Source organism: Pseudochaenichthys georgianus, chromosome 14 (assembly GCF_902827115.2).
Source record: "Pseudochaenichthys georgianus chromosome 14, fPseGeo1.2, whole genome shotgun sequence".
NCBI lineage: Eukaryota > Metazoa > Chordata > Actinopteri > Perciformes > Channichthyidae > Pseudochaenichthys > Pseudochaenichthys georgianus.
The window spans coordinates 26,467,592-26,482,050 of NC_047516.1; the positions used below are offsets into that span (position 1 = coordinate 26,467,592).

Below are 14,459 nucleotides of genomic sequence, written 5' to 3' on the forward strand. Positions count from 1 at the left end.
CGTGCGATACAGGTACCGGGACCAGCCAGTCAGCAACAGGGGGCCCCGTGCATGAATAAACAACAGTATGGACATTTTTGGGGCGGAGAGTCACTGCTTAAGGACATGGACATGTGTGTGTGTGGTAAGATGAAGTGTGTGTGTGTGTGTGTGTGTGTGTGTGTGTGTGTGTGTGTGTGTGTGTGTGTGTGGGGCGTGTGTGTGTGACTTCGCCTCTCAACACACACACACACACACACACACACACACACACACACACACACACACACACACACACACACACACACACACACACACACACACACAAACACACACACTTCATCTTAACACACACACACACACATGTCCTTTTCAAGGTTCTTTTTGGGGCCAATATAATTTCAAGTACTGATATATCTGTGTACAATGTTTGATACTAATATATCTGTGTACAATGTTTGATTGTTTGAGAAAGAATAGTTTGTGTGAAACCTTCCCTGGGAAATTAAAGGAGTAGAATCCAGTGGAAGATAAGCAGTGACTCTCCGTCCCAAAAATGTCCATATATACTGTTGTTTATTCATGCACGGTGCCCCCTGTTGCTGACTGGCTGGTCCCGGTACCTGTATCGCACGGCAGTGGAGCGGGGAGCCCGGAGTGCTCTGTTACAGGGCACTCTGTATTTTCGTATTGTGTCTTTTTACCATTAAAATCAGATTATTGTTATAACTTTTATGCCGGTGTTTTGAACTCCTTCTCTTATTAATCTGACCAGGCTCATCTAACGGACGGCACGGAGCAGAGCTGGGCTTTAAGCCACCGCTACTGTGTCTGCTCCTACAAAACCAACATTTTAAACAGTAAGAGTAGTCATGATGGTAAGTATTTCGTGAAACATTTGAAGAGTAGCCTACTGCGCCATCCACCGGGTGCTAAGGAAGCAGTCAGGGAGAGTCGAAGGCAGGCAGGGAGCTTTGCATGACATTCTTCTGGACGTGTTTCATTGTGATGACAGTAAGGGTGAGTCAATCTGTTTGTTGGAAAGACAGTAGTTGAGTGATTACTGAGAGAAAATTATTAGAAGAGATAATTATTCAAAGTGTTACTGTTGTGTTACTTTAAAGTGTTGTTACTGACCTTTTTCTCTTTTATTTCCTTTCCCTCACCTGTAACTGCTGAGACCCTGAGGAACATGCACACTGACCTGCTCTGGCAACCTGATTTCCACTGTACGTAATAGTATTTGGTTATGGTATATTATTTATATACATCAAAGGCACAATGCACCCCCCAGAGACACACATGTATTGAGTGTGATAATTTGCATAGGTCAAGTGAAATCATCTTTACACACTAGAAAACTGTAGGAGCGGCAACTTGTTTTGAAATTGAATTTTTAATATCCGATAATAAAGTTGTTCTGTTTTCTTTATTCTTCTCTCTTCCCAGCTCCATCCATCACCATTCTCTGTTCCTGCAGGTCCTGCTTGCTAATCAATGCTTTATTTTTTTACACAATTACAAATAAAGTCAATGTATTGTATGAATACAATTAGCATTTTTGTAGCCTGATTACACTATCCTGTTCCATGTATTCCGTTACTCCTCAAGCCTCTTTCTAATAATTAATCTAAAGTGAATGATCTCCATTTCCACCGCTGCTACACTGTTATTTTTATCGGATTGTTCGTCTGTTTGTCTAACTTGTCACTGAGCTTTGGCCTTGGCACGGACAGTCAGTGTTGGATGTAATACTAATGCGAACACAGCACAGCTCGTACACACACACACACACACACACACACACACACACACACACACACACACACACACACACACACACACACACACACACACACACACACACACACACACACACACACACACACACACACACACACACACACACACACACACACACACACACACACACACACACACACACACACACACACACACACACACACACACACACACACACACACACACACACACACACACACACACACAACACAGATAGTTGTAACTTTTTAAGTAAAATAAGATTTTATTCAGACAGAACGAGGAGTAATATCTTGTTATGTGTTTTGCACTTTGTGTCTACAAGGAGACGTAACACATGGTTAAGTGTGCTCAAAATTTCACACACAGATTAAACATTAAACCTGTTGTCTTTGAAAGGGAGGAGTCTCTGTGTATAAATGTTTGTACGTGCAGTCCTCCCACAGTAACATCCCTCTGTGATGGGTAAGAGACACAACATGAAATCAAGTACAGGTAATACATTCAAACCTTTCCACAATTCCTAAATTTATTTTATAAAACTATCTAATATGTACTGTCTCATGCATGTTTTTGTCTGTATACTTAATGTCCTTTTTTCCCCTCAATGTATTTTTGTGTTTGATTGAATTCGACTGTGCTGCATTAAGGATCAGATACATTTAGATGATGAGCAACCATTGTATGTGTGTAAAGAAATACAGCTTCTAAATATAACACTACATTTCTAAAACTTGATTTGTTGGACAATGTTTGTCCAGATAGTGCTTCCGATATTGCAAAGAAAGATCTAAATGTGATTGTTCACAACTAAAAATTCTCCTCTCATGCAGTTGGAGCAGCTCATTTTATGTGTTTATAAGACCTCTATGACCTAAGACATTAAAAATAAGCTTTATGGTAAGGAAAAACAAACAGTGACCCATTAGCTGCTCTGAAGTGCCCGTCGTATGAGCTATTCACGAGAGGGGCCGTTTACATAGATGTGATGTGAGAGATGGATATTATCTGGGAGTAGAGGGTAGCTAAGCGGGTTACATTATTCATTTGAAACAGTTTGCTTTATGTGACACTGTGTCAAAGAAACAAGCACTCTGTGTCACTGACATTATGAGTCAGGCAGATAAGCAGCATACAGAACAGTGACACTTTAAGGTGTCATCTGTTGAAATTTGCTTTTGTATTTGAGATTATTCATTGAATCCATTTTTATTAAACCTTTATTTATAGTTCATATGTTGGCTACAGCATATACAAAGCTTTTTTAATTTGTATAGAGCAATAGAAGTCAATGAATATAACAATGTAAAGAGAGGTAAGTGTTAAAGACTGCTTCATTGATAGAAAAGGCTCTTGAAGCCCATTCACAACATCTACTTAAGCAAATGTTCGAATACCACACTGTAGAACCACTCTAATATAAGGGATAATCTTGGATTCAATACTAGAAATTAGAAAACATGAGAAGTAAATTGTTATTGGATTAATAATACTGAAGTATTTATATTTGTGTGTTATTTTACTGCCGCAGATGTTGAAGGTTTTATTAATTTCTACTAATTTATATCATTTTATATTTTGGTAGTGTAGTTGTCCTGTAAGAACCAAATGTATCTAAAAAGTCAACTCTTTATGAGCTCAGAAAACCAGCCGTGTTTTTAGCAACGTCACAATGCAATGGGAGGTTTTACTAAGTTTAGCTTACTAAGTTTAAGAAGTAGAAGTATTTTCTCAAAATAGAAACAGAAATTGACCAAGAATGTTTTTCGATGTGATATTTCAATGTACATTTCACATTAAACCAGATTTAATTTAGTGACCCCATCAATATTAAATCGTCAGAGTGGAAACAAATGTATAATGCGATCTATACTCTGTTATACATATATCTCTGTTGTTTTAAACCCATGTACTGATTCTTAAATTGTCTGCTATTACATTAATGCACGTTAACATTTAAGAATGACTGTCTGATAGTATCAGTGCCTTTGATAATGGGTTATATGTTCATTTGACATTTCCATTTGATTGGTTTTTGATTTCCTTCCCTGGGCAAAGACTAAGGACAATTACATAAAGGAAACCCTGTTTTATGGTGCTTACCACATAAAGTCATCAGATATGTTTACCGAGGCTCCAATCTTTCTGTTATGCAGATGCCTAACAGTTTAGTGGACTCAACAGCGCAGACGTTTTACAGAGCTGTACCTTCAAATGAATATACCATAATTTGACAGGCGACAAATAATACTTGTTGATTTGTGTTGCAATGCTACATTTGATCTGGTGTGTGTTGTGTTAATGAATAAAAAAATGAATATAGTAACTCAAAAATAATGACAGAGATGTCTGATTATGAAATGTCTCTCCCTATTGTTCTGCAAAAGCTAATAAACTCATTATGCAATATGTTTTTCAAGGTTTGGAAATCATCCGGTTAACAGAGTAAGTCTACTTTTATATTTTGTAAAATCCTCATACATGTTATTGTTATTTTAAACTTAAGAAAAACATGAACACTAAATTGTCATTACAAAAAAATAATGATAAGATAGTAAGGCACAGCAATAAACAAAGTTGGACATTCATCCTAAAAACGACAGATTCATGACTTGCCAAAACGGCTGTATCACATTAAAGTTTAGTATGTACGTACAATTGAAAATGTGTTATATGTCTTGTGACATGTAATATGACTTTTGGAACAAAGTAATCTTTATGCTTTGGGCCCAAGATAAGGTTGTCCGTGGATTCATGTTGTAATGATAATTACACGTGAGGTTGTGAAACTAATATTTCACAGAAAATGGAAAATGATTGATTGACTTTCAAGGAAAGAAAATGTACAGTTTTTCCTTTTTTCCAAAACCCACCCAATTAGTCGATTCTTATATTTGTAAGTAAAACTTGAGTCCAATGTTTCTAATTTCTCTTTTTGCAGGACATTTACATTTAATCCAAAAGAGGGAATAGACAACCCAGTGATGGTCACCATAGAAGATGCAGGTATAAACCTTCATACTTATTTCTGTGTATCTTCTGTTACCCCAGCAGCTCTAACGCACTTTTCTGTCTCCTTCGGCTCAGACTCTGTGTTCACACCCAGCCCACGTCTGTGTGTTCTTAAACGACACGAAGGGGAGTCCTACGGCTTTAATCTGCGGGTGGAGAGGGGACGCCAGGGTCACATCGTCAGAAATGTAGTGTCAGGAGGCGTGGCAGGGTTCAGTGGCCTTAAGGATGGAGACAGGCTTCTGGAAGTCAACAACTGCTTTGTGGAGGACGTCCCTCACCCTGAGGTAAGATGGACTATTAGAAGCCTATTCCAAGCCTAACAGGATTCTAACTATCTTCTTTTTGTATGAATCAGGTGGCTGGGAAGATAAGGCTCAGTGGAAATCAGTTATGTTTATTATTGTTGGATGGCGAGGAGTACGAGCAGGCTGTGTCCCGAGGTGAAGACCTTCAAAGTCTGGTCAGTGCGCACAAGGGCGAGGGCTGCAGACCACCCAGACTCTGCCACATCACCAGGGATCCAGCCTCAGGTCTGGGCATCAACTTCATACCCGTGGAAGGTAACTCTCACCGTCCTGATAAAAGAAACGTCAGGGTTTGATGACTAAGCGAACAGTTGAATTGAAGTCTGTGCAGTGTTATTCAACTGCTCCTCCTGTTCCTGCTCTGTAGGAGAGAAAGGTCGCTTCTCTGTGAGCCTGGCAGCAGGAGGTGCAGCGGAAAAGGCTGGGGTGTGTAAAGGAGATCACCTGGTGTGGATAGACGGAGCAACAGTGTCTGATCTCACACACTCCGCACTCAGCAGGATGGTAAGACAGTCTGTTTATATAATCAACTTCTGAGAAAAAAATAAACAAATACAACTAAACAACAACTTCACCCCCAAAATGATCTTTTGTACATCAATTACTTTTTACAAAATAAATTGTCTTGCATGCCTCCATGGGGAAGAAGAATCCAAAAACAAAAGAGAAGTCTTGATTAATTTTTGTAAATCGGGGCTGCCTAATAACATCAAAACCATATCAAAACATCCATCAAATCTCTCACAAAACGTATGAGTTATAAACTATGTCTCATTTATCGAACCACTTACTACTTTCTAAACAAATGCATTTTTTCGCAATTGCACGGGCGCTTTATTTTGCCTGCCTGTTAGGCCTGTCTTAAACAAAATACATGTATTTGGGAAGTAGTGAGCATGACATTGGATTAACGAGACTTGTACTGCCACCATTTACTTCAATTCATCAAGTCTATTGTCCATTATAGATTCTTCGTTCACCGTAGAGGCATGCCAGATAACTATGGTGTGAGTAATTTATATAAAAAACGATGATGTATTCTTTTAAACCTTAATGCCTACGAGAGATGCTTACAATTTCAACATAGCAATTACTACATCCAATCTTGTCTAGCAGTAAAATAATGTTTTTGCTGTAGATTAAAAAATGTGGCAATCACATCACCATCCTTGTGATTGACGGTGAGAGTGAGAAGAACTACCTGCGTCAGCGGAGGCCCATTCTGCCCGCCATGGCTGTTCCACATAACCTGCCTCACAGAGCCAGAAGACTCCACCTGGTGTCAGAGGCCGACGGCTACGGCTTCCTGCTTAAGCTGGAGAAGGCAGCATCAGGACGCAAATGTGAGAGGATAAAAAGAGGGCAACATTCACACACAGGCATTCCTGAATTTACTTTTTCACTTTAATATCTGTTTTTTTCAATATAAGCCCATGTTCTGCGTGCGATGAAGAGTGGCAGTCCTGCAGAGAAGGCAGGTATGAAGGATGGAGAGCTGCTGCTGGAGGTCAATGGGGAGGCGGTGGAGTCATTGAAGCATGAGGAGATAGTTGACAGAGTGAGACAGAGTGGAGAACAGATATCTCTCACCACCATCACTCTCGTGGGGCTGGAGTTTTACACCCAGGTGGGCATCACTTGGTACACTTTTAATCTCAAAAGCAGAAGAAAAATGTGAGTTTATAATCCTTTGTTTTGTGTATGCAGTTGGGTCTATCCCCGCTTCTCTTCTGTGAGGATGCTGCTGTCGAGAGAGAAAAGGAGAGCAGCGTATCAGCCTCTGCAGCAGAGCAGGCTCCACAAAAGGAAATGGATGACTCATGTAAGCCCAGACACTGCTCCGTCCAAAAAGGCCCTTTGGGGTTTGGCTTTAACCTGGACAGTGTTCCACAGGGTCCTGGGACCTTCATCAGTCAGGTAAGATACAATGCTGTATTAGTTAGTGTTGAAAGAGGTTCTTAGAGTAAAAGTATAAATATCAGAGTCTAAATCTCAGCAATGTATACTTAAACAGAGATGGTAGAAGTACTCAGATCTTGTACTTGAGTAAAAGTAGAAGTACCAGAGTGTAGGAATACTCTGTTATAAGTAAAAGTCCTGCATTCAAAAGATTACTCAAGTAAAAGTACTGGCATCAAAATATATTTAAAGTATCAAAGTAAAAGTACTCATTATGCAGATTGGTCATTTTCAGGATAATATGTATTATATATTATGATTATAATTATTGATGCATTATAGTGTTATCAAAGCTGGAAAAGGTGCAGCTAGTTGTAATGACTTTGTATACTGCAGGGTAGCTTGTGTCTCCAAGTGTACTCCAAATCTGCAAAGTAACTTAAGACATACAAAAAATGTAGTAAGTTACACGATTTAGTAGTGGGGTAGAAGTACAAAGTAGCAAAAAATGGAAATACTCAAGTAAAGTACAAGTATCTCAAAATCGTACTTGACTAAATGTACTTAGTTACTTCCCACCTTTTTGCTTAAAGGTAAAGCAGTCATTATGCAGAATATCTTCTTTGACAGTGTTATATGTTTCTGTTTCTTTTGTTTACATTTTAGTTGTTATAAAAGTGGAACCAGTTCTATATGCGTTGTACTTAGTGTTGGTATTGGTAGAAAGGTACTGCATTGTATCATATAAGCATATACTGTGTGTCTTTTATTAAATGAACTGTGAGTCTAAAATAAATGTTGTGCAAAAAAGCATAAAAATGTCCTGAGATATAACAAAGAAGATGTATAAAGTAGAATAAAGTGGAAGTACTCAAGGTAAGTACAAGTACCTCAATATTATACCTAAGTACAGTATTGAGTAAATGTTCTCAGTCACTTCCCGCCACTGCACTTTGTCAACTTAGTAGTGGTAGAAGGATGTAGGTCAGGATCTTGTTGATATAATTAATTTTGTCACATGTTTTTTCCCCTTTAGATGGCTTTTGGGGGCTCTGGTCAGAGAGCTGGACTGTGCGTGGGTGATGTTGTGATGGAGGTCGATGGACAAAATGTGGAAGATAAGTCTCTGGAGGACGTGATTATGCTTGTGAAAGAAGGAGGACATTTTATTTATTTACTAGTCATGTATAAGACTAACATGAGGCGCGAGCAGACTGACACACCGACAAGAGACATCCCTGACAGTGAGGTGAAGAAATGTGAGTATAACTATTATACATAGCCTTTTCACATAATTATAATGTCATCAGTGACCACCTTTTTTAACCATATTTTCTTGTTTGCATCTCACCAGGAGGAAGAAAATAATGAGATATCATGTCTGTGAGTGACAAAGATATTCACCCTATTGTGAAGATATTCTGCATCCCATACGTCTACTGAAGAGACTTCAAACTGAGCTGAACAAAAAGAATGATTGTATAACATTATTATAAACACACTTCACATTATTTTTCTTCTTATAAATATTTTACATGTATTATTGGTATTAACAGCATTACTGTATATTGGTCAAAGATGCTTTTTTCTACATTAACGTAGTTACTTTGCTGATATGGAATAATGATATGTGATCAACACTTAAATAAGACTTTAGTTACACCGCGACTAAATTCACATGCTACCCAGCAGTAAATTAAGTAATTAAAATGAGTTCCACCTTTACCAGCTGGGATACTCATATTTAAACATCAATAATTATAATAATAACAATGATTATCTTTACTCTTGGTCATTTAAGTATATTTTGACGCCAATACTTTTGTACTTCTTTTACTTGATTAATAATTTGAATGCAGGACTTTTAATTGTAACAGAGTATTCCTACACTTTGTAAGGCTACTTCTATTTTTCCTTAAGTACAAGATCTGAGTACTTCTCCCACCTCTGCTTAAAGTACCGGAAACTGTATAAACTAAAATGTAATAAAACAATATCTATTAAATGTTTGTTCTTGCAGAGAGAGTGTATGTTTATTGAGAATGAGACTGATAGTACATTTTGTACGTTTAGGCCTTCCTATGTTTCTGAATAATCTGCAGCCATTTGCCATATTAAACTGCCAGTAATAAAAAATACATTAGACAAAAACATATATGGGCCATGTGAAAATGTATAATAAAAAGACAAGACACACATTTCTGAGTCGGGAGATGGTGCCCATAATGGATCTAATTCATTTTCATTACATGACGTCTCCCGTCTTCAAGGTGAATAGCCAACCATTGAAACTTATATAGCTATGATAATACAAATGTTGCCTACATAAACACTTGTATTCCTATTTAAATGTCTCTAATTTATTATCCATATCTGTTATCTTTATCTATTTGAATGTACGCATGTCACATTCATACAAGACACAGCCTACTGCACCCCCTAGTGGCCGTATGGCAAACAATGCAGCTGTTTACTATTTAATACAGTAACTACACTGTAACGTACTTTAGACACTTTTAGAAAGTGAAAATAAATAATGTTGAACTTTTGAAAATGTTCAATATTATAACTTACACCATACAAGTCAATAAAGTAATTCGTAGTAGGCTATTTCTGTTCAGGCAGTTGTTTGGTCAGCAGACGTCACGGGTCCTTCTTCTGGAGGTGACATTCAGTCGGCTAACAGATTCAGGGGGAGAGTTAGCATCGACAAACGCTTCAACATGGCACAGGCAGTGCAGAAACTGGTCTCCAAAGTACCAACCCTGATAGGCGGTAAGTGCATTTCTTAAGTCAATAACCATAACGTGCATCCAATAATGGGGGAGTGAATTGTAGTTAGTATAATCTTTATTTACAATGCAGCTCGGCCGACGCTGTCAAAACCCAGATATCAAATGAATTAAATGGATGTGACATGAGCCAGCTAACATTTATTGCAGACAACAGAGTTGATCATTTGAATTGCTTTTCTTTGTTTTTATAAAGTACAACTTCAGCTAGCTAGCACGCGTGACTTGTATTGTTTACACTAAATAAGTACAAGCCGTGTATCAGTTAGCTAAGTGGCTAAAGCTATTCAGCTGTGTGTGTGGAGTTATGGAGCCAGAGCTAGGTTTAGCCGTAGCTAATGAAAGCCGCACCAGACTTGTACTTCAGCATTTCTTCTCTTACAGCCTCCCTCAACTACACAAAACCTCGGCTAGCAAAGTTCTGGTACTATGCCCGTGTTGAGCTTACCCCCCCTTCCCCTGCGGAGATCCCCAAGGCCATCGAGGGGGCCGCAAACCTGCTGAAGGGCTTCCAGTCAGGACGTCTCGGTCAACTTACGGTGAAGGTGGGTGTGTTATTGCCAGACCTTTTATGTAAAGATATATTCTGAATGAAGGCTTGAAAATCTATCAAGTGTTTGTTATGAAAATAATGGTGACATGTTATGAGCTCCACTGTTTGTGATCCACCACAATACTTTTTCTTTACCTTCTTTTTAAAAACGGTGTATTCCGTTTAGTCCTTTCACATCTCTCTCTGTATGTCTGTTTTTAATTATTAATTGCTTGCTTTACTACTTCTCATTATGCATACACATTACTAGACTACTGCTAACATTTAGTTCATTCAATTGCAATTTGTATCACATGTGTAACAATTAAGTTAGTTTTAATAATGTTTATATTTGAGTCCTTTTGTTGAATTTGCACTATTTGATGTCTTCGATTCTCATTTTGCTTCGTCTTGAGTAGTTTTCCTTTCTATTTGTATAAGAATTGTTGTACAGAGCCTAAGACCCAAGATTTTTGTTTCACTTATATTGTTGTCTAAAGGATGACAACTACCTTAAAACTTAGAATATAAAATAATAATATATACATTTAATTAGAAAGCCCATTACAAGCATTTAAAGTTGAATTGGCAGTTTGTGGGTCATTCCAGAATTGAAGGACACCAACATTTTAAAAAAAATGAACCTTTTATTTTATAATTTTTTTTTTATGTATTAAGAAAAACAGATAATAAACCATCAAAAAAAGTGATTTGCCCAGCTAGGCATCAAATAAAGAATTACCCCTGGTTACTCTAATTATAGTAACGGGGTTGAAAATCAATGCTAATTTGAGCTTTAACCTCAGGAATTATTGCTAGATGTAGCATGTAATGCTACTTTCAAGGCAAGGACAAACTTGGATATTTCATTTCATTTAATTTCAAACCTTTATTTAACCAGATTGGTCCCATTGAGATCATAGATCTCTTTTTCAAGGGAGACCTGCAATTAACGAAAGAAAGATAACTTTGAAATGAATATGCTTTATTCTGATAATATGAGTAACATGGTTGAGTGGGTCAGAGTGCCACACTCTTTTAAGACTGAAAAGATTGTAAAAATATGAAAAATAAAAGAGAGGACTTAGTTTTGGTCTACCCATGGCACTAGCACATGGCTTGCTGATGTCACTTCCACTGTGTTATTTGATTTACCGTTTTTCCACTTCCTGTGCCAATCTAAAAAGGTTTGGGTAACAGGGTTGAATGCATGTTGAGGGACACACCTTCTGTGCAAAATTACTGTTATTTAAAACGTGTTTATGATTTAACAAATTGATTTTACCATTAGAAGAGACATATATCAATAGAATAATATCAAAAAAAGTAAATAAAATCCCTATTTTAAATGTTATATTTGACATGCAAGTTGGTCACCAAGAAGCGGGGACGAGAGAAAAATGCCATTTTAGGGGATGTTCGAGAGCTATTTGATCATTTAAATAATATTTTGAAACTACTTTTTCTACAACTTTCTATACATTTTGTCTCAAGACAAGTATGCTTAATACAACAAGTGCATGTTTTAGCTTTTTGGGCATGGATTATTAGATTTCTTATATGGGGACATGAAATGTCCTCCAATTCTGGAATGACCCTTGTATGTGCCATTTTAGGCCTTATTCATTGAGAGAAAACAAGTAGGTTGTGCAGGTTGATTTCTTTTTAAGATATGTTTTTTCCTTATAACATTTTCACAGTGAGGATACGATGAGGTGTATCTATCAGTAATTCTCTTGTCATTTTGAGTCCTGTAGAAAATAAAAACATGATTTTATCATTCCACAATGACTACGTGTCATCAGTGGATTATTCAGCATTTTGCTTGATACATTTATCTGGAAGTGAATCTAATGCAATCTTTATTTCCTCACAGGATGCTCTAAGGAACGGACTGGTGGCCACTGAAGTAATGATGTGGTTCTACATTGGGGAGTGCATCGGCAAAGGAGGCATCGTTGGCTATGATGTCTGAGATCTGGACTGTAATGCTTTCTTTTTTCTTTTGAGCGTTGTATGCTCAATTTCTAGCAAGAATCCTGGGAACCAATAAACAGATATCTATTGTTAACACGTCATTTTCTGAGTACTTTCTTTTCATATAATATGCATGGATTTTGTTTTTGTATAGTTTCGATTGAATGGAATAGTCCCTTTCAAAAAGTCTGCTTATGAAACATGCATATTAAAAATCTACTTTCTGCTCAAGATACAGTATTAAGTGCTTATATAGTCATCATACCCTGTGAAAACTTAACCTTTTGTCACATTACACCCTGGAAATTAAAATAAATTAAATCTTACCTTTTTGAGCTGTTTGTACACATTATGACCCTCATCAAAGCTAAATGAACAGTTATTTTAAATGTATGTGAAATAACCGGTTTGGTTAAGTGATCAGCCCCTTGGAGTGTACCATTATAAACCTGCTCAGGTACAACCAATCAACTTCCAGATCAAACACAAGGATAATTGTCCCCCACCTGACATCAATTGAAGTGATTTTGATTACTTCAGAATAAAACCAGCTGTTTCTAGAGGATTCCACGACTAGCAGTGCATGGTACTGCACAAAAATCACCATGGTTGGAAAAGTGCTTTCAAAAGACCTCCGAGATAAAGTTGTAGGAAGGCAAAAGTTAAGATGAAGGCTACAAAAAGATTTTGAAGGCTTGAGCTATCCCTCTGAGTACTGTTCACAGCATTATTAAGAAAGTGGAAAGCGTATGGCACAACCAACACTTTGCCTAGATCAGGCCGTCCGTGGATGAACGAGCTAGGAGGACATTGATCAGAGAAGCTATACCAAGAGGCCAATGGCAACTCTGAAGGACTTACAAGGCTTTATGGATGGCACAGGTCGGTCTGTGCATGTGACAACAATCTCACAAACGTTACACAAAGCTGGCCTCTATGGCAGAGTGGCAAGAAAGAAACCTTTTCTGAAAAGGTGCCACACTCAGTCTCGTTTTTGCTATGCAAAAACACCTGGCAGATTATGTTGCTACGTGGAAAAATGATCTATGGTCAGATGAGACTTAAGACTGAACTCCAAGTGTTATGTTTGGCGGAAACCAAACACAGCACACCATCAAAAACGCACCATAACTACTGTGAAGCATGGTGGTGGCAACATTATGTTGTGGGCAACCTAATGTAACAAAGTTCGTGACTCCACCACGCATTGTGGTGTTAAGAAGTCGTGATGGAGTCACGCATTCTGGTGAGATCAGGTTGGTTGTGGGGATGTTTCTCTTCAGCAGGGACTGGACACTTGATCAGCATTGAAGGGAAAATGGATGCTGCCAAGTACACCCAAATTCTTGAGGAAAACCTGCGTCCTTCTGCTTAACAGCTGAAGATGGGCAGTTGGTTCACCTTCCAACATGACAAGGGTCCTAAACATACCGCCAAAAGAACAACTCAGTGGCTTAAGGCAGGGGTTCCCAAACTTTTTTCCCAAGGGCCCCCCTAAATGACTCCTGTTAGAAGTTGCACCCCCCCACACACACACACCCACACACTGGGGGGGTGGGGGGCGCAACAGCGGTAATTAAAGTTTAAAAGTCTAAAAAATGCTACAACTACTGTCACAAACTGGATGAATGTGATGTATTTTGTTAAAGGAGGATGAAAGCGTAATTAAGGAGCACCATTGGAGTGACTTTGATGGTTATTGGACTCAGGATTAATTCATTTGGATTCCTGCTGTATGAAGAAATTAAAGGACGGCGCAAGTGGAAACAATTCACAAAGGGATTAAACTGTTTAAAACACATGCTCAAAGTAAACCGGATTTTGCCGCTAATCATGTGGATTCAAAAATCGTAAATAATCTACAAAATGGAGGAGACCGATCTGATCTGAGCAATTGACAAATAATCCAACTGAAACCGGCATGGACAATGACTATGTTTTAAAAATGCGTTTATCCAGAAAAGCCTGGTTTGGACACTTTACGGGCAGAAGAAACATTTCTATTAAAGAAAAAATTATACATTTCTGTCTTTTTATGCCTTTAATAGCTACTAACTTGAATTTTTATTCAAATTAATGAATCAATTATTTTTTATATTTTATTGTAATGTAGAGACAAGGCCTTTAGTGACAATCATCTATTGCGTTACAATTATATGTATAGCCTACATACAAAGT

The 14,459-nt window shown here is 37.9% G+C and overlaps 2 protein-coding genes across 4 annotated transcripts in view; both read left to right on the plus strand.

Moving 5' to 3' along the window:
• nherf4b (NHERF family PDZ scaffold protein 4b) overlaps window positions 1-8,999 on the plus strand; it is a 28,286-nt gene extending 19,287 nt beyond the window's left edge. Inside the window, exons 1-11 of one of the 3 annotated variants that reach the window (XM_034098564.2) lie at window positions 2,186-2,256; window positions 4,182-4,206; window positions 4,703-4,767; window positions 4,849-5,060; window positions 5,132-5,336; window positions 5,449-5,585; window positions 6,220-6,424; window positions 6,512-6,708; window positions 6,789-6,998; window positions 8,017-8,239; window positions 8,335-8,999. In XM_034098564.2, coding sequence (XP_033954455.1) covers window positions 2,223-2,256; window positions 4,182-4,206; window positions 4,703-4,767; window positions 4,849-5,060; window positions 5,132-5,336; window positions 5,449-5,585; window positions 6,220-6,424; window positions 6,512-6,708; window positions 6,789-6,998; window positions 8,017-8,239; window positions 8,335-8,336 — 1,515 coding nt within the window. In that variant the 5' untranslated portion in view covers window positions 2,186-2,222 and the 3' untranslated portion in view covers window positions 8,337-8,999. Of the gene's footprint in view, window positions 1-2,185; window positions 2,257-4,162; window positions 4,207-4,702; window positions 4,768-4,848; window positions 5,061-5,131; window positions 5,337-5,448; window positions 5,586-6,219; window positions 6,425-6,511; window positions 6,709-6,788; window positions 6,999-8,016; window positions 8,240-8,334 lie in introns of those variants that run through there. The other 2 variants (XM_034098563.2, XM_034098565.2) reach the window with 2 other exon arrangements.
• Window positions 9,000-9,627: 628 nt separating this feature from the next.
• On the plus strand, window positions 9,628-12,375 carry atp5l (ATP synthase, H+ transporting, mitochondrial F0 complex, subunit g). Its single transcript, XM_034098566.2, has 3 exons — window positions 9,628-9,755; window positions 10,157-10,317; window positions 12,181-12,375. Exons 1-3 carry the CDS (start codon window positions 9,704-9,706, stop codon window positions 12,277-12,279), a joined length of 312 nt encoding a protein of 103 aa, XP_033954457.1. The 5' UTR covers window positions 9,628-9,703; the 3' UTR covers window positions 12,280-12,375.
• Window positions 12,376-14,459: the final 2,084 nt, after the last annotated feature.